General features: G+C 38.7%; 8 protein-coding genes across 8 annotated transcripts; 5 read left to right on the top strand and 3 right to left on the bottom strand. All coding sequences in view use genetic code 12, as the record gives it.

Annotated features, from left to right (window-relative positions):
• Window positions 1–280: 280 nt before the first annotated feature.
• On the top strand, window positions 281–640 carry CPAR2_503970 (uncharacterized protein; the record flags this gene model as incomplete). The annotated part of the gene is made up of 1 exon (XM_036810839.1): window positions 281–640. One exon carries the CDS (start codon window positions 281–283, stop codon window positions 638–640), a length of 360 nt encoding a protein of 119 aa, XP_036667336.1.
• Window positions 641–811: 171 nt separating this feature from the next.
• On the top strand, window positions 812–1,405 carry TPT1 (tRNA 2'-phosphotransferase; the record flags this gene model as incomplete). Its single annotated transcript, XM_036810838.1, has 1 exon — window positions 812–1,405. One exon carries the CDS (start codon window positions 812–814, stop codon window positions 1,403–1,405), a length of 594 nt encoding a protein of 197 aa, XP_036667335.1.
• A 68-nt stretch (window positions 1,406–1,473) lies between these two features.
• Window positions 1,474–3,039, bottom strand: CPAR2_503950 (cytochrome P450; the record flags this gene model as incomplete). The annotated part of the gene is made up of 1 exon (XM_036810837.1): window positions 1,474–3,039. One exon carries the CDS (start codon window positions 3,037–3,039, stop codon window positions 1,474–1,476), a length of 1,566 nt encoding a protein of 521 aa, XP_036667334.1.
• A 3,141-nt stretch (window positions 3,040–6,180) lies between these two features.
• CPAR2_503940 (uncharacterized protein) lies at window positions 6,181–7,116 on the top strand (the record flags this gene model as incomplete). Its single annotated transcript, XM_036810836.1, has 1 exon — window positions 6,181–7,116. One exon carries the CDS (start codon window positions 6,181–6,183, stop codon window positions 7,114–7,116), a length of 936 nt encoding a protein of 311 aa, XP_036667333.1.
• Window positions 7,117–7,327: 211 nt separating this feature from the next.
• Window positions 7,328–8,128, bottom strand: BUD21 (Bud21p; the record flags this gene model as incomplete). Its single annotated transcript, XM_036810835.1, has 1 exon — window positions 7,328–8,128. One exon carries the CDS (start codon window positions 8,126–8,128, stop codon window positions 7,328–7,330), a length of 801 nt encoding a protein of 266 aa, XP_036667332.1.
• Window positions 8,129–8,269: 141 nt separating this feature from the next.
• Window positions 8,270–11,782, bottom strand: VPS8 (CORVET complex membrane-binding subunit; the record flags this gene model as incomplete). Its single annotated transcript, XM_036810833.1, has 1 exon — window positions 8,270–11,782. The coding sequence occupies one exon, from the start codon at window positions 11,780–11,782 to the stop codon at window positions 8,270–8,272; it is 3,513 nt and encodes a 1,170-aa protein (XP_036667331.1).
• A 103-nt stretch (window positions 11,783–11,885) lies between these two features.
• On the top strand, window positions 11,886–13,196 carry SWD1 (COMPASS subunit protein; the record flags this gene model as incomplete). The annotated part of the gene is made up of 1 exon (XM_036810832.1): window positions 11,886–13,196. The coding sequence occupies one exon, from the start codon at window positions 11,886–11,888 to the stop codon at window positions 13,194–13,196; it is 1,311 nt and encodes a 436-aa protein (XP_036667330.1).
• An 826-nt stretch (window positions 13,197–14,022) lies between these two features.
• FKH2 (forkhead family transcription factor) lies at window positions 14,023–16,296 on the top strand (the record flags this gene model as incomplete). The annotated part of the gene is made up of 1 exon (XM_036810831.1): window positions 14,023–16,296. One exon carries the CDS (start codon window positions 14,023–14,025, stop codon window positions 16,294–16,296), a length of 2,274 nt encoding a protein of 757 aa, XP_036667329.1.
• Window positions 16,297–16,387: the final 91 nt, after the last annotated feature.

Below are 16,387 nucleotides of genomic sequence, written 5' to 3'. Positions count from 1 at the left end.
GAATTTAGAGTAACATATCTGTAAAGAGGGCTAAATAAACAGAAAAAGCTCAGTATGCATTTGTTTTCATTTGTGCATGTTGCTAGTAACTACTCATTGCATCTTCTCGATTATCATGCACTCACGGGTACATCACGACGATGAGGGGGAGAGGGAGGTTGCAAAAAGGAAAACTACTCCTTCAATTAACTGGTAGCGTGAGTATATAGAAAAAAAAAATTATTGATTTGCGAAGAAGATCTCTCCAGCTCCCACCCAACAAGGTCACTTCCTCCCTGTCATGTCCACCACCAAAGCAGCTTACAAACAAGCTCTAAAATCAATAAACACCGCATTCAAAAACGATACACCAATACTTACCGCCGCCAAGCAACAAATCAGACAACAAATTTTTGCTAATCGATTCATTACCGACAAGACCGAATTAAATGACGCTATAACCAAACTCAACGAAGTATCCAAGTTCTTGTTACAGAATATCGTACAGGGAGAGTTGAAAGATGATGGTCGTTATTTTTTAAAGTTTCATGAAAAGACAGAGTTGGGTGATAATGAAACGATAAAACAATCGAAATCGGAAATGGGATCTCTTAGTGGAGCAAAGGGAAGTAGGATAAGAGCAAAGAAATGTGGGGAATGAGTGAATGAAGGTTTGTACTTGACGAAAGCTGGTAATGGTATAAAGTCTTTTGTTGTATAGTTTGTAAATAGATAATCTGAGTCACGTTCCAAAGTGAAAAATAGAAAAAAAGACAAAAAAAAAAAAGGCAAGTAGAGACTTCCTTGACATGTATCTACGCTGTTAACGACAATGGCACCACTAGATGAAGCAAGACGAGACGTCCTCATCTCAAAAGCTCTCTCTTATTTACTTCGACATGGGGCTATCAAGGAAAGCCTAACATTCAATGATCAAGGTTACATCCCAATCACTGAAATACTTTCTCATCATCGAATGAAATCCTATAAAGCCACACGTCAAGACCTCGAACGTATTGTTGCCAACAACGACAAGCAACGGTTCAAAATTGATGCTGAATCCGATATGATTTGCGCCACTCAGGGCCATTCGATAAAGCAAATTGCCGGTGAATTGCAATTGATGAATCGTGATGAATTGAAGAAACTTCACATTTATCATGGCACATACAAGAAGAAATTGCCCTTGATTAAACAATCGGGGTTGAGTCGTATGAATAGAAATCATATACATTTCACTTGTGATGAGTATCTGACAATTTCAGGGGTAAGAAAATCTGCCAATTGCTTGATATACATTGATGTTGACAAGTGTATTGATGGGGGACTACAATTTTTCAAGAGTGACAATAATGTGATTCTTTGTCCCGGTGATGAAAATGGAATCATTAAATGGGAATTGGTGGACAAAGTGGTGGATATCTAATCAAATGTGAACAGTGCTATTAAACTACAAACGGTAAATAAGAGGGCCATTTCCCGCAGCCTCCCCAGTTACTCCATCTTGACATTGCATCCATCATACAAGGACATTGTCAAATGTGACATCTTGTGTGGTGGGTATTGAGTATTTGGATCCATCCATAAGGAACTAAACTCTTGTACCAATCTGGTTGTAACGTAGCTGGCTTCAGTTAGAGCGAACTGCTGACCAAGACAAATTCTTGGACCACCATTGAATGGAACAAATGCCCAACCCAATTTCCTTGTTTGTGGCTCAAACCACCTCTCGGGTCTAAATTCATTAGCATTTTTGCCGTAAAATTCCTCCATTCTGTGAGTTGCATAAACGCAATACTGGACAATTTGGCCTTTGGTGACAAAAATTGGTGACATTCCATCAGGTCCTCCACCACGAGGCAAAGTTGTGTTTTTTGTAGCAACACGGAAGTTTTGTGGAACTGATGGGTATAAACGTAAACATTCGTTAAGCACTGCTTTTAAATATTCACAATTCTTCAAGGATTCGAACGTGATCTCATCAACTCTAGCTTCTTTATCCAATCCAAATTTGGCACCAATTTCTTCTCTCAATTTGGTCAACACAGCAGGGCTCCTAGCCAATTCAAAGAACACAAATGACAACAATCCAGCTGTTGTATCCCTGCCTGCAACCAAAATATTCAACAATTGATCTTGTAAAACTTTGGGATCTCTTGTATGTTTAGCCAACTCGTAAAGAAACACATATCCGTTTTGTTTCTCCAACTCCTCTGGAGTCAATGATAAGGCTCTTTTAACGTAATACTGGGCAAACTTGTGAACAACTGCGTTATTATCTCTAAACTTCTTAGAGTTTAATAACCAGTATAATCCTTGCATGGTTGTTCTTGATGCCAAATAGTTTTGGGAGAAATTAAATGATTTGGCAAATTGTTCCTTCCCTTCAACTTCATTCGAAACCGCTTGCATGCCAATACTAGCATCCTTCAATGAATCAACTGATTCTCCAAATAAAAACTCAGTGGCAGAGTCTACGGTGAATCTGAAAAACAACTCTTGCAAATCAAATACTTGTCCCTTGTTTTTGTGTATCTGCTTGAAAAGAACCTGAATGTGTGGCTCCAACATCTTGACATGTGAGATTTGATCTCTAGCAAATTGGGGACGCAACATCTGTCTTGATTCCTTCCATCCTTGGCCATCCAATGTAAAAATTCCATCTCCTAATAGTGGCTTGAATTGAGCATGTCTCGTTCCCAAACAGAAATCATTAAACTGAGTAGCCAAGAGTGCTTTAATATTTTCAGGATCTTTAGTCATCCAAAGTTTGACCATAAAGATTCTTATTGAAAATGTAGGAATCAGTGGATGAGAAACCTCGTCGAATCTTTCAGCGACGTAGTCGACAACTGTACCATTTTCCTTCCTCTCAATCAACCAGAATGGAAGTCTGAAACCAAAAAGACCATCACCCTCACAATTTGCTTCTTTCGCTGCTCCCAATTTTTTTATCAAATAAGCATTGTAGACTTGGATGTATACCGCATAAAGGACAATCAATGCCGGCGCCAAAACGTACCACTTGGTGGCGTAATCGAATAGAGTAAGGTCTGACATGTTGGTACAGTATGATGCGAATCGTTCAATGTTTGTTCATAGACCAAAGGTGGCTTGAGATTCACCTCTTTTTGTAATCCCCTCCATTGGATAAAGTTAGCCTTTTTTTATGGTGTCATGAGAGCAAATGGCATCATACGTAAACTCCTCATCATCCCCGCAAAATATTTACCCGCGAGGCATATCATCTTTTCATTGTCTAATGAAGAACAACCCCCCTCACATCGAACATGCCTTGACTTAGCTAGTAAGTACACAGAAGTTGGGCTTGTGGGCGGCCTTTCGTGATTGTTGGACTTGAGTAACTAAAATCTCTCGGATTTAAAGTAATGGAGTGGAGCTTTGATACGATGAGATCTTGAGCCCAGGGTTACCACTACAACAGCTTACATATATATAAAGAAGCTAGCAAAATATCAAACGTTACCATTTAATAATATCAAGATGACCCTAGTCACGTTATATTTTGTACATGCTTAATTAGCTTTATCGATCGGGTAAGAAGGAATGTATTTGGTTAGCCATTACCCGACTTTGAACAAGTGGACTCTTTTTTATCAAAAAAAAGCATCCGTCTTCAAATTCGATAGACACCACAGGGAACTTCTACTATTGTCTGTTGATATCCCATGTGTCGTGAACCCAGGAGTTTCATCTATGGTTTGCAATAAGAGTTCATTAGTCAGTCACGTGTAATCTTCTTGCGCCAGTGTCGCAATTTTGTATCATGACACTCTTTCGCACGACATAGAAACGCGTCTTTGCTCATTTGGCAGTGAATTCTGAAACCACTGATTCCAACTGCCATTCCGTACTGCTTAGGTAGAGATCGTATGCTGATGAGGAGGTGTCCATAACACTGATTCAGCTGAAAATGTGGTTTCAATTTCTCGTGTATGGATAGGTTTATTAGGTAGTAGATCCAGATTTAAAATTTACAACGAAAGGGTATCGCTCCTACTGCTTCGTCTACATACTCGATTCATTTTTTGGTTGTTTCATCTATAATGCTTGACTAATAGGGCTAGAAAAGCATCCACACGACGTCGCAATTAAAAAGAATCGAGAACTTGATTCTGGGCCTATAGTGAGACAATAAGTGTCAAATGAGAATGTAAAACGATTGCGTCTATTAAATGATTGCATGTGTGCATATCTTTCGTTTACTTTTCAGGGGTACATACGTCTCACTCGAGAGCGTTTTGTTATCGAGGTAATTTGATTTAGACGATGCAAAATTCAGGTACAGATTTATCACAATATGAATATGTAGTACAGAAGGCAATACAGACAAAAGAAACCAGTTTCGTTTTGTCATTCTATTCGGGGAGCAAGGAAGAAAACACCCCCTGAAACTATTTCCTATTGTCCCAACTATCCACCATTCCATCTAACAAAACCATGAACCGTTGATTTTCCTCAATTGGGACAAAATGGCCTGATTTTAAATGTTGTAAATCAGAATGTGCACTCGGTTAGAATTGACCACAACAATGCAACGTTTTGAAACTGAAAAGGAGGGTTATGAGTGACCCCCATAGGATGCTAACCCTTTCCTTTCTTTGTGGTGCTGCCAGGAGCATTACTCTATAACCTGAGAAAACAAAGCTTTGATACGCGTGTGTAATTCATACAAGTGAGAGCACAATAAAGCACAAAAACAACGACACTATAAATCACTGCTACAAAAGCTTCTGATTATGAAGATAGGAAATAAAGAGTTTATCCGACCACCTAAACCAAACTCTGGCACTAAAGAACATTCCAGAAGTTGCCGAAACGCTCCTCCATATTCATTTTTGGAAGATAGGTGCGAGAAAAGTGACACTTTGTATTGCTCTGTTGTGGTCTTTGTGAAACATTTGAATTTCGCAGTCTAGTCCTTTGCCTAACCGGAAATCTAGACTCACTTCGGTAAACTCTATGGAACAGGAAACATCAACCTCAAGAAAAAAAGAAAAGGGGAAGGGGCACTTTGCAATTTTCCAAAAGCATCAGCCCGTTTTGATTCGCATTTCAATCATCTTACCTCCGAACAGGCCTCCCGTATCAGCACAATGGATCCAACCCCGATTTCTATTCCTTTTTCTTATTCTTTTTTCGGCGTTAAAAAAAAAATTAACTAAAAATATTCTTTAAAGTTTAGCACCTTTTGCGTTGTTGTGCGCAACCATCGGATGAAAATCAAAAAATATTTAGAATCACAGAATCAAATTGAAAAAAAAAAAAAAAAGGAACCCGCCTTCGCCTCTTCCCCATCGAAAATAGATCCTTTTTTCACTTATTGTTCTACGTTTTGATGCAACGCGTGACTTAAAAATAAGTGAGGCAAAGTGGTGAAATTTACAAGAGATAGTAGACTCATGACCGAAACAAACACAGCTTTGGGCTATCTTAATTATGCCTGTCGCGCCACAGCTGATCTCTTCGAATCTTGGCATGACCCAACGATAATTAACTTTAATGCAACCAAAAAAAGAACATCCAAAACCCTTTGTGTTTTGTAAAAAGAAAGGAAAAAAGAATATTGTGTGAGGGGGTGGAGATACTTTCGAGGAAAGAATTGAGCAGTAACGTTTCGAGATTCACGACTGCAAGCGACATTCTCTCTCTTCACCATAATAGATACGGAGCTCCCGCATATGCATATGTAACATCGCAACATTGTGCACACATGTATGTATTAGCTTCTTTGATTGCTCTGTTGTTGTTTTTTTTTGAGTTTTCATGCAGCCATTTTTATTTATTGGATCTAGAATCAAATAAAATGAGCGGTAAACGAAAAAAATAGAAATAAAATAGAAAATTAGACGCCGGATTTTCCTTTTTGCAATCTTTTTCTCTCTCTCATTGTAACCATAAAATTGAACTTGTTCTACTAGTTCACACTGAATAATGTCTTAAAAACTACAATACGTTTATTTATATCCTATTTAAGCTGATATTTACGAGTTCATACATAAAACTAAAAAGTATAATTCTTCATATATATAGGACTTTGTCTTTCTTCCCTTTTTCTTTTGGGGATTGCAATTGTCGTTTATTCCGTTATTCATTCCTTACCAGATCCTTTATAGCCAAATCTTAGTGAGACTTTAAGCAAGCCCACTCCCCTACCTTTCATTACAACGTTCAAGTTTCATGTACGTCGAACATCGAAATCAAGTACACCAGCAATCTACAGGCAATTCCGTTCATGAGTCAGTACCACCACATAGTTTGCGACACAGCACCAATACCACTACTACCGCTGCCACGTATTTTCCTATAATGTATCCACCTTCATCAATGTCTCCCTCACCAAAGCCATCATCATCGTCGTCACCAAATTCCCAATTGCCCAAACTACAGACATCAGGATTTTCTAATTATGCCCATGAAAAGCAACACCCGGAGTCTGCCACTACTATAACCCCTTCATCTACATCACGTTTGCACCCATCCTCAGCAACAACAACAACAGCTCAGTCGTCACCGCTGAGATCGTCACCCATTTTGAATTCTGAGAATAAAATATGTCAGTGGTATTGTTGTTCGTGTGGTCAATCATATGGTTCAGTTTTGTACAAGGATGACTATATCAAACAAAAGGAAGTTACCGAACGTCCTGAAGTTGCAAATGGGTACCGCACAGAGCAACCACCAACACAATCTACACGCAATTATATTTTTGACAGTTTGAAATATTACAGTCAGGTTGTTTACCGAGACCATAAACACGCATTGTCGAATTCACCCACATTGGTCAAGGCTGATGATTACTTTGAATGTAAAAATGGACAAACAAATGGTGATTATAGTCATAACCATTATTCAAATCAGCTGCAACTGCTGCAACAACTGCAACTGCTGCAGCAACAACAACAACCTGAAACGATAGATACACCTGAAAGTCCCAGGTTGAACCCTCACACACCACTTGTTTCACCACTACTGTTGGATTTGAATTGCAGCTCAACTAGTTTGATTGAGTATCAAGATAGAGCAATCTTGAGTATTCCTAATAGATTTACCTGCCACAGATGCGACCACATGATGTGCCCTTATTGTTTAAAGTTGAGATTGAAAGATATATGAAAGAGATGCAAAATCAACCTTGCAACCCCTTGCTTTTTACGTTACACCAATTTTCTGTCTTTTATACGACGCTTGCATTTTTTCCTCTTCTTCCAGTACATAGTTTCAATGGTTTGTATTATTTACTAGTTCATGATTTTATTGATAAATTAGTTGCTATGAATTAACTGCATATTGTTATATACGTTTTACTTGTTTCTAATCTCTTTGTTCACTTTCTATCAATGGCCTTCCTATGCAACCATTTGTGTTTGTTTTTCAAAATCTTTCCCTCAGCTCTAGGCACTACTTTGACAACAGTGCCAAAAGTTTGAGTCCTGACATAAACAGGTCCCTTTTTAATCGCAGTTGTTTTACTCTTTTTCAATTCACGCAACTTTTGTTCAAGTTGCTGCCTCTTCAGTATATGGACTCCAGATTCATCGAGTCGAATGTGTTTGGGTTTCACTTGTGGTAGTGTCTCCTTGCTTTGGGAGTTTTGAAGAATGAATCCAATATCATCAGGTAAAAATTCTGGCAACTCTTGATCAAGTTGACTTTGCTTCCTGGCCAATTCTTTCTCCTTCTTTTCCAATTGTTGTTGCTTGAAACGTTCATTTTGTAGTTTCCTTCGTTCTTTGGCCTGTCTGGCTAATTCAGCTTGTCGTTGTTGTTCTTGCTTTTGCTTGGCTATGAGTTGCTCTTTAGCGGCACTGGTGGACTCTTCTTCTGGCGCTTCATCCGATTCATCATCATCTTCTTCTTCTTCTTCCTCTTCCGGAGCATCCTCTTCAATATCCTCCAAATCACCAACATCCTCCTGATCTTCAATCTCTTCTAGTTCTTCATTGGGTATACTCTCGCTATCATCATCAAATGTGATTTTCTTATTCTTTGGTTTGTCAATGTGAGGTTTCGCATAAGTATCATCATACCCGAGGATGTTTTCTGATGATACATCATCAGGGTTATTCAAGGTCCCAGTATCATGAGAATGGTCCGTCTTGTGTAGCTTGCTTCTGGTGACAACCATGGCTGAAGAATACACTAGATATGTTGTTTTGGATTTTAGCGATGACTGTCAATTTTGTGATTGGCGACAAAAAAAATTGACGACATGGTTTTCTCAATACGCTACCTAATACAACCATGCATAAACATACAAGCTATATATTCACCTAGCTACTCCTTTTAATTTGATCTGTCTAACAATAAGCATGTTCTTATAAACGGCATCATTCAACATTCTCAACAAAATCTCCAGAATTTCACCCTCGTATGAATATGAAATAAACACTTCTTGCAATATACGTCTGATATTGGATAATTTAGCAACACTAGCATTTTCACCATCACTAGAATAATTTTGTAAGAATTTGGTGAAAATAGCTGAAAATGACTGTTCATTGCGAGAGTTGAATACTTTGTAATCACTAATCTTGCGGAAACAATCATGGATACAACTGTTGAAAAACTCATGAATTGGTGGTTCAGTAGCAACATTGGCGAGATCAACCAACGATGTTATCAACTTTAACCATAGCTTTTCATTAAGCGTCATTTCGTCATCGGTTGTGGCTTGGTAGGTTGCCGGGTCCTCGCAGATTGTACAAGCAAGGTTCACGTATGATTCACATTCACATTTACAAGCAAGGTCCTTAACTAGCTTCAAACGGTCCATGATGACCTGCACCGCATCCTCGAATTTATGTTGCTGAGCTAGCACAATTGCTTGACTGTCTGTCATGTCATGATCCCTCAATAGAGTGAGCACTTTCTCATCCCCAATAATCATGTCCTTAAACTTCCCCACAATAGCACTAATGGACCCCTTTTCAAATATAATAGATAATCGAATGTATTCATAAAGAAGTTCCTCAGAGCCATGATCCTCTGTAAATAACTTCGACAAATAGCGATACTTCAATACATCATCATCACCATCATCATTCGCAACATTTAGTATCTCCCTGTGAAGATGAGGAGCATATTTATGAATCAAGGGGAAAACTTCATCAACATCCAATCCAACGAGTTTGACAAAATTTGCCTTTAAAATTCGTACAAGATTAGTCCTTTCATTAGGATCTCTACTCTTTGTAAATGCGTCAGCAACAATGGCTTGAAGCCCCAGTATAAATCCTTCTTCATTTACATCCTTCAACATCAACAGTTCCAACGCACTGGCATATTTTTGCTCAGAAATGTACAACTTGACCAACACATTGTAAAACCCGCCCATTTCCAATCTTTCTATAAAATGATCGTCTTCAGGTAAGTAAACCGATGTCAAACTTTGTAAAGCCAACTCACAATCCAGAGCAATTTCAGGATCTTTTTTCAAGCACAATTTGTCAATCACGCCATCCAATGTTGATTCCGCAAGCCTAATGAATTGGGGATATTTGGGGTAATTTCTAGCAATGAAAATTGCCAATTGACACCCATCATATTCACTAAATTCATTTGTTTCATATAGATCCAACAACGCCTCCACCAAAAACTGTCTAGTAAATCGCGTATCATCATTGAGAAATGATGACTCAAAAAACTCATTCATGGTCGAAAGCATATGAAATGAATTTGTCTTAAGAAAAGTGTACAAATAAGGGAAAATCGTACCATCATCAAGTGCATGTACAACTTCGCCATTACGAATGATTGACCCACTTGAAAATAAAATGTCGCATATAGCTCTTGTTGGTTCGTTAGTGACAATAAATTTGTCAGTAGGATATTGTCTCCCTGTGAGAATAAAAGATATGTATGTGTATGCTTTGAATGCATTTTCTGAATTGGTCAGCTCAAGATGTCGAAATTCCTCGATGAAATCCAACAACGGAGTTTCGTAATCACCCAAGAGGTAGTTCCAAATGTAAATCAAACATTCACGTAGATCATGTTGTTTACACAACAGGATCGTCAAATCAATATCCAAACTTTTAATATCCAAAGTGCACAAAATTTCAGTCAATAAATCACCATTTGATGCATAGTGTTCCACCAAACGTTTCAATACAGTAGGTGGTAAAGCCATTATTGACTCTGATAAAACAAATGGTTCTAATGCTTGGAAAAATATTTCATCATTGTCAACTACGGACAACAAGTCTTCCAAGATATTGCTATATTCAACATATGCAACTATGATCAAGTATTTTTCCAAGTACTTTGAAGGCTTGGTAGCTTGTAAATGCGAAATTGACTCCCTCATAATTTCAATTAGATAAGGTCGTACTAAAGTGGACCGCTTAGTTTTATCAGCTGGTAAGCCAACGGCCGCCAACTTGCCAATTGAGTTGGTGTTGTAATACTCATCTGCGATATCCAATGCTTCTAAATAATTCGAGTTGGAGATTTTCTCCAAAAGTATATCAGCCCAACTTAGTTGTCGTCCAAGAATAAGTTTTTGGTTATCTAGTAGTACAAAACAACGCTTGGCTGAATTCAATTGTTGATGGTCTAGCACTAAGTCCTCCCCAATGAGCTCAAGTGTTGCCCCATTGTAGTAGAAAGTCGACATCTTGTCATGTGTGAAAACACATACCATGTCGGATTGTATCCACTTGATATCAGTTGCGTTTCCTTCAAGAGTTTGCTTAGCTGTCTTTATAAACGGTAATTTCGGAACAAATTTATCCTTATCCTTGGCATCATTGACAACTTGTACAAAATTCAGAGGGAAAACCTTGTTGTTCATCTCTAGAATTCCCACCACATTGTCCCAGCTATACGCAAGCTTGGCATTGCTGATGCCATTTAAAGTTTTCACACATGGAAACCATGACAAGGCGGTATTTATTCGTGAATTTTTGACGCCAATTTTGTACTGAGTCTTTAACAAAGATAATGCTGGATCATTCAACGATGTGGTTGAGTAAATAGATAGTACATCACGTGTTATCACTGCAACAACTCCCATTCCATCAGTTATTTGGTGTGAAGAGCCCATTGGTAACATACCCAAGCTCTGAATTTTACTTTCTGTAGTGAAAAGCCTTTCGCTGAAAAAGTATACATTACGCAATTTGCGAATTCCATTGTGTTTGACAACAACTCCTGCTTCGTCTGCACTTATAAGGTGATGTGTCTGCAGTTCGATAAATGCCAAGAATGTAATACTACAATTCATCGCATGACCGTCTTTTAAGTTGGGGTAGATGGTAAAGTATGGCTTTGCCAATTCCAGTTTCAACTCCCAGAGTCTAATTGCACCATCTTTGAATCCAGCGGCGAAAAACGACGAGTCTGACGCAAATACCATACTCGATATATCCCCAGGTTCTTGGCAATCTAGGGTAAATTGCACATCTTGGTTGTAGTTGAATATTATAACCTTGCCACCGGTGGTCCCTAGAGCAATGTATACAGCGTTGGATTTGATAATGATCACTTTCCCATAAGCAGATTCAAAGTCGAGTGATGTAGTAATTTTGGTAATTTTGGACAACTCAGACCATTTAAACAAACTGCTCACTTGCGATGACTTGCTCCGTTGGTGACTTGAATTGGTCTTGCTTCGATACGATCGTAGTGCCAAACTGGTCTTTGTTGTTGATCGATCATCAAATCGCCTCTTGTAGCCACTACTAAACGATGATGAGTTATTCGACGATATACTCAATGATGGGGACCTCAATGGTCTCGTTGCAAGATCATATATTGTAAGTTGTTGGTCAGATGCCATGCTAAGTCCAGCTGCAATTATCTCAAACCCCAAAGGCGGATACAAAAAAAATTAAAAGAACCAAACCTTTTCAAGACAATTTTCAGCGATTTAGTTTTGCCAAATGAATTTATCATTACAGGATCCCTTTTCAGTAGCTAAAGAGTTTCCCGAGAACTTGACAACAAACCTAAATTACGGGCACTCGGTTGCTATTCAGTTCAATTACAATGGCGATTACCTTGCATCAGGTCTTTCCGATGGATCGATAGTCATATACGAAATGGTGTCGAGTGGCATAATAGCGCATATCACTGAGGATTGTCACGTACGACCGATAACTTCAATTACGTGGTCGAGGTGTGGTAGGTACTTGTTGACCTCGTCACAAGATTGGTATTGTAAATTATGGGATTTAAGTTTGATCAATAGTGACGTTTCCCCTGTTATACGACAAGTGAAGTTTGATGGACCAATATGGCTGTCTAATATCCATCCGCAAAACCATTTCCAGTTTGTTGCATCGCTATTTGATGATTCTCCGGTTTTTGTTGATTTGGAGAAGGAATCATCACCGTTTGTGCAGAAACTAAGAACCGACCCATTGGAGAACGAAGAGCAAGGGGCTAATGGTGAAGAGCCGCAAAAGAAGAGAAAGAAACCCAACGACAAGCATTACACATTGGTTACTACATTTACCCCTGAAGCACAGTACATTTTCACTGGTACTAGTAAAGGGTGGTTAAACATTTTCAGAACAAAAGATTTGAAATTGATTCGCTCAAGCAAAATTGCCAATTCAAACATCAAAAACATTGCAGTAGCACCCAATGGCAGGAAGTTGGCGTTAAACTTTTCTGATCGCATAATCAGACAGATTAATCTTCCTGATATGATCAATGACGATGATTCAACAGAGTGGGATTTTGAAGTTGACCACAAGTATCAGGACGTGGTTAATCGACTACAATGGAATGCGATTTCGTTCAATCATAATGGCGATTTCCTAATTGCTTCAACTCACGGCCAATCGTCGCATGATTTGTACCTTTGGGAAACATCGATGGGGTCATTGATTAAAATCCTTGAAGGATCTAATGAGGAATTGATTGATGTTAAATGGAATTATAATAGATGTAAAATTGGATCCATAGGTCTTGACAGTGGAGTAATATACATTTGGCTGGTTCAATTCCCCCAAAAATGGAGTGCCTTAGCACCAGACTTTGTTGAAGTAGAGGAGAATATCGATTATATCGAAAAGGAAGATGAATTTGATATACAAGATGAAACAGAGTTGAATAAAAAGAGGTTGGAGGAGGAAGTGATGGATATTGATGTGATTACAAAGGAGACCACCGATGCTAGAGGGTTTGATATTTCACAAGAGTCGTTTGTAATCCCAATAGACTATGAAAAGGAATTGTATAGATAGGAAGAGGGGGTAGAGGGGGAAATGGTGAAAGAACGTAATATTAACTTGATTGGTCAATCGGTCAGTTACTACTCTGCCTGTCAATTGAGGTTGAATGCACAATGCAAGGACTAAAAGTCAAAAAGAAGTCCAACCCACTTCGTTGACTGCAAAAATCAAAAGCGCGTATAATCGTCTATAACTTGTTTATAGACTATCCTAAAAAGACATTAGCTTCAGTGGTTTACAGAGTTTCGAGTCAATCTTTCTATATAGGACTGGTGACTATTTCTAGACTCCACTCTAACCTATTTCTTTGTAGATTTTCCCATTGTAGTTTCTAATAAACTGCTTTTTCCCAACACGTGATTTAGTTCGTATGCTACCAATTGATTGTTTATGTTTTTGTTGAAGAAAAATTTATCCTTCATGAAAAAAAAAAAACGTAAACAATACAAACGCTTAGGGGTTTTTAAGTCACAAACGGCACTTTACATATAGCACTATACATCTTAGTATCCAGTAACAGGTATATATTACCAACAGAGCTACTATCGTCCCATTTCCAAGTAGTCTTTTTTTCCTTGAATCCACGTGGTATACATTGACCTTTGTTCCCCCAAAGTTTCGTTGCTCCAAAGTTCAACAAAAAAAAAAAAAAAAACATTATCAATTCCCATTGGGTCACAGCTCTATCAACACAGGACGTTTGACTAATTGATATCCATCCATTGGTATCATATAGCCTCATAGCCATTTACAGAGCAGCACAGGATATTTTTGTTTATTGTTTTTTTTTTGGTGTTTAACAACGCGTTCTCATTCATCACAGTATCCAGAACCACCAATGGCTTCATCTACAGATGCTCCTAGTAGAAAGCGTCTGGTAAACAACAATTCAGGACTTTTGTTCGAGGATGAACAAGATATGCTTAGTGCTGTGATATCCACATTGCAATGCCCCGAGGAAAAAACCACTGTTTCTCAAACATATGCCAATGGCTTGAACAATGCAACTGAAGTGCAAGCTTATGCCAAGATTGCTGGTAGGGATTGGACTTATTACGTTAAATCATTGGCTGTTTCTATAGGAAGAAACACTGAAGTGTCTGGCAATAACAACAACAACGACAACAACAACAATGGAAGTGTAACCAACACTTACAATGGACCCCTCATTGACATTGACTTGGGTCCAGCAAAAATTGTTAGTAGACAGCATGCCACCATAACTTACAATCTAGACTGGAGATGTTGGGAATTAAAAGTTTTGGGTCGAAATGGAGCCAAAATTGATGGACAAAAAATTAATGGGGGATCCCAAAAGCTCAATGCATTACATTCAGGAGCAATCTTGGATGTAGGGGGAACTCAAATGATGTTTATATTACCCGATGCGGCACCTGTAGTGGCACCAAAGATGTTGGAGAAAGCACTTGCAAAGTATAATGAACAAAACAAGGACCAAATCAAGCGCCAACGTTCATATAGTGGAGCTTCATATAATGGTGGTGGTGGTGGTAGTGGAGGAAACAGAGGTTATCATGTGTATGAAACTATCCTGATGAACCATTCACCAAGTTCTGCATCGGCAACTTCATTACAACACAATTTGGATGAAGATTTGTCCAAGGAGGAATCAAAAGATATCAAGCCACCGTATAGTTATGCCACCATGATCACTCAAGCCATTTTATCTGATCCACATGGAGTCATGTCCCTTTCGGATATCTACAATTGGATTTCCGACCGTTATGCATACTACAGATTTTCTAAAACTGGTTGGCAAAATTCAATTAGACATAATTTATCATTAAACAAGGCATTTGAAAAAGTTCCTCGAAAACCTAATGAACCTGGTAAGGGAATGAAGTGGCAAATCAGCGAATCTTATAAACAAGATTTTCTCAAGAAATTGAATGATGGAACTCTTGCAGGATCAAGAAAGGGGTCCTCAGTGTCTCGACAATTGAGTTTGCATTTAGCCACACATAAGCATTTACCTGATCCTAATAATCCTTGTCTTGATGTAACAAATAATCAATTTCAACAACGAAATTCAATTGATCAAGGTCAGCAACAACAAGGCTCGTATAGCCATCAACGATCAGATTCGAAAGCTTTCAATTTCAATAATATGCAAACAAACCCATTACAGTACCCAGGACAACAAGATCCGTACATTCCCATTGCAGGTCGTCCATATCCATATCCGCCTCCACCTCCACCTCCAAATCATCCTCAGCAGCAGCAACAGCAACTACAACTACAACAAAATCCGCAAAATCAACATCCGCAATCAACAATGTACCCTCAACAACAACAAATACCCAATTATCCCATTGTAGGAGCCATAAATAATTTGGCTTCTCCATTAAGACAACCACAACAATTGAACCAACAATTACCACCGCCATCGCAACAATCACAACCTTTGCGTGAAGGTGCAAAAAATCACACCAATTCCATGTATGGTATCTCTTTACAAAATAGCGGCCTTGATGTCAAGCCAAATTTACATTCTCGTACATCATCATACACCACGTCAAATCAGTTGCCAGATTTGTCTCAAATGCATTCATTTGCTTCAAATCAAAATGACTCACTTTCTTCAATTGCTGCATCTACTGAAAACACCACTTCTGGTATGTTGTCGTTTACCAGTCCCAAAAAGATTTCGGCTTTGGAGGCATATACGCCTGAGCGTGGCTCTAATAAGAATGCAGTGGGGAATAAACCGGTAAAGCGAGAATCGCAACAACTGCAAGAACATCAGTCACAACAGTCACAACAGTCACAACAGCAATCACAACAACAACAATCCTCGCAACAGCTGACCCAACAACAACCCCAGCTGCAGCTGCAACAACAACCACCTCAACTTCAACCACCTGTTCAGAACTCCAACCAAACAAGTCCAGCATTTTGGAACTTTGTCCAATTCAGCACTCCCAATGGACAAACTCCCACCAGAAAAGATAGTAATGATAGTGATGAACAAAACAATGGTAGTCCCACCATGAATAGGAAAAGTCACAAGAATGTAAAGCAAGAACCAGAAGAGGATTCTCCATTTAAGAAAGAGCATGATCAACAGGCAGCAGGGATGGTTGACTCGTGAAAATTAAAAGTGTAAACATACATGAGGGGGAAGGGGACGCTGTGTTCGAAAAAAGCAAACTGCTCTATTTTCATTTTTTTCATTTTGTTAA

The sequence above is a fragment of the Candida parapsilosis genome, contig 006139 (genome assembly GCF_000182765.1).
Source record: "Candida parapsilosis strain CDC317 annotated contig 006139".
Classification (NCBI taxonomy): Eukaryota; Fungi; Ascomycota; class Pichiomycetes; order Serinales; family Debaryomycetaceae; genus Lodderomyces; species Lodderomyces parapsilosis.
Note: the sequence above shows the minus strand (reverse complement) of the source record. Positions and strands in the feature narration are given on the sequence as shown.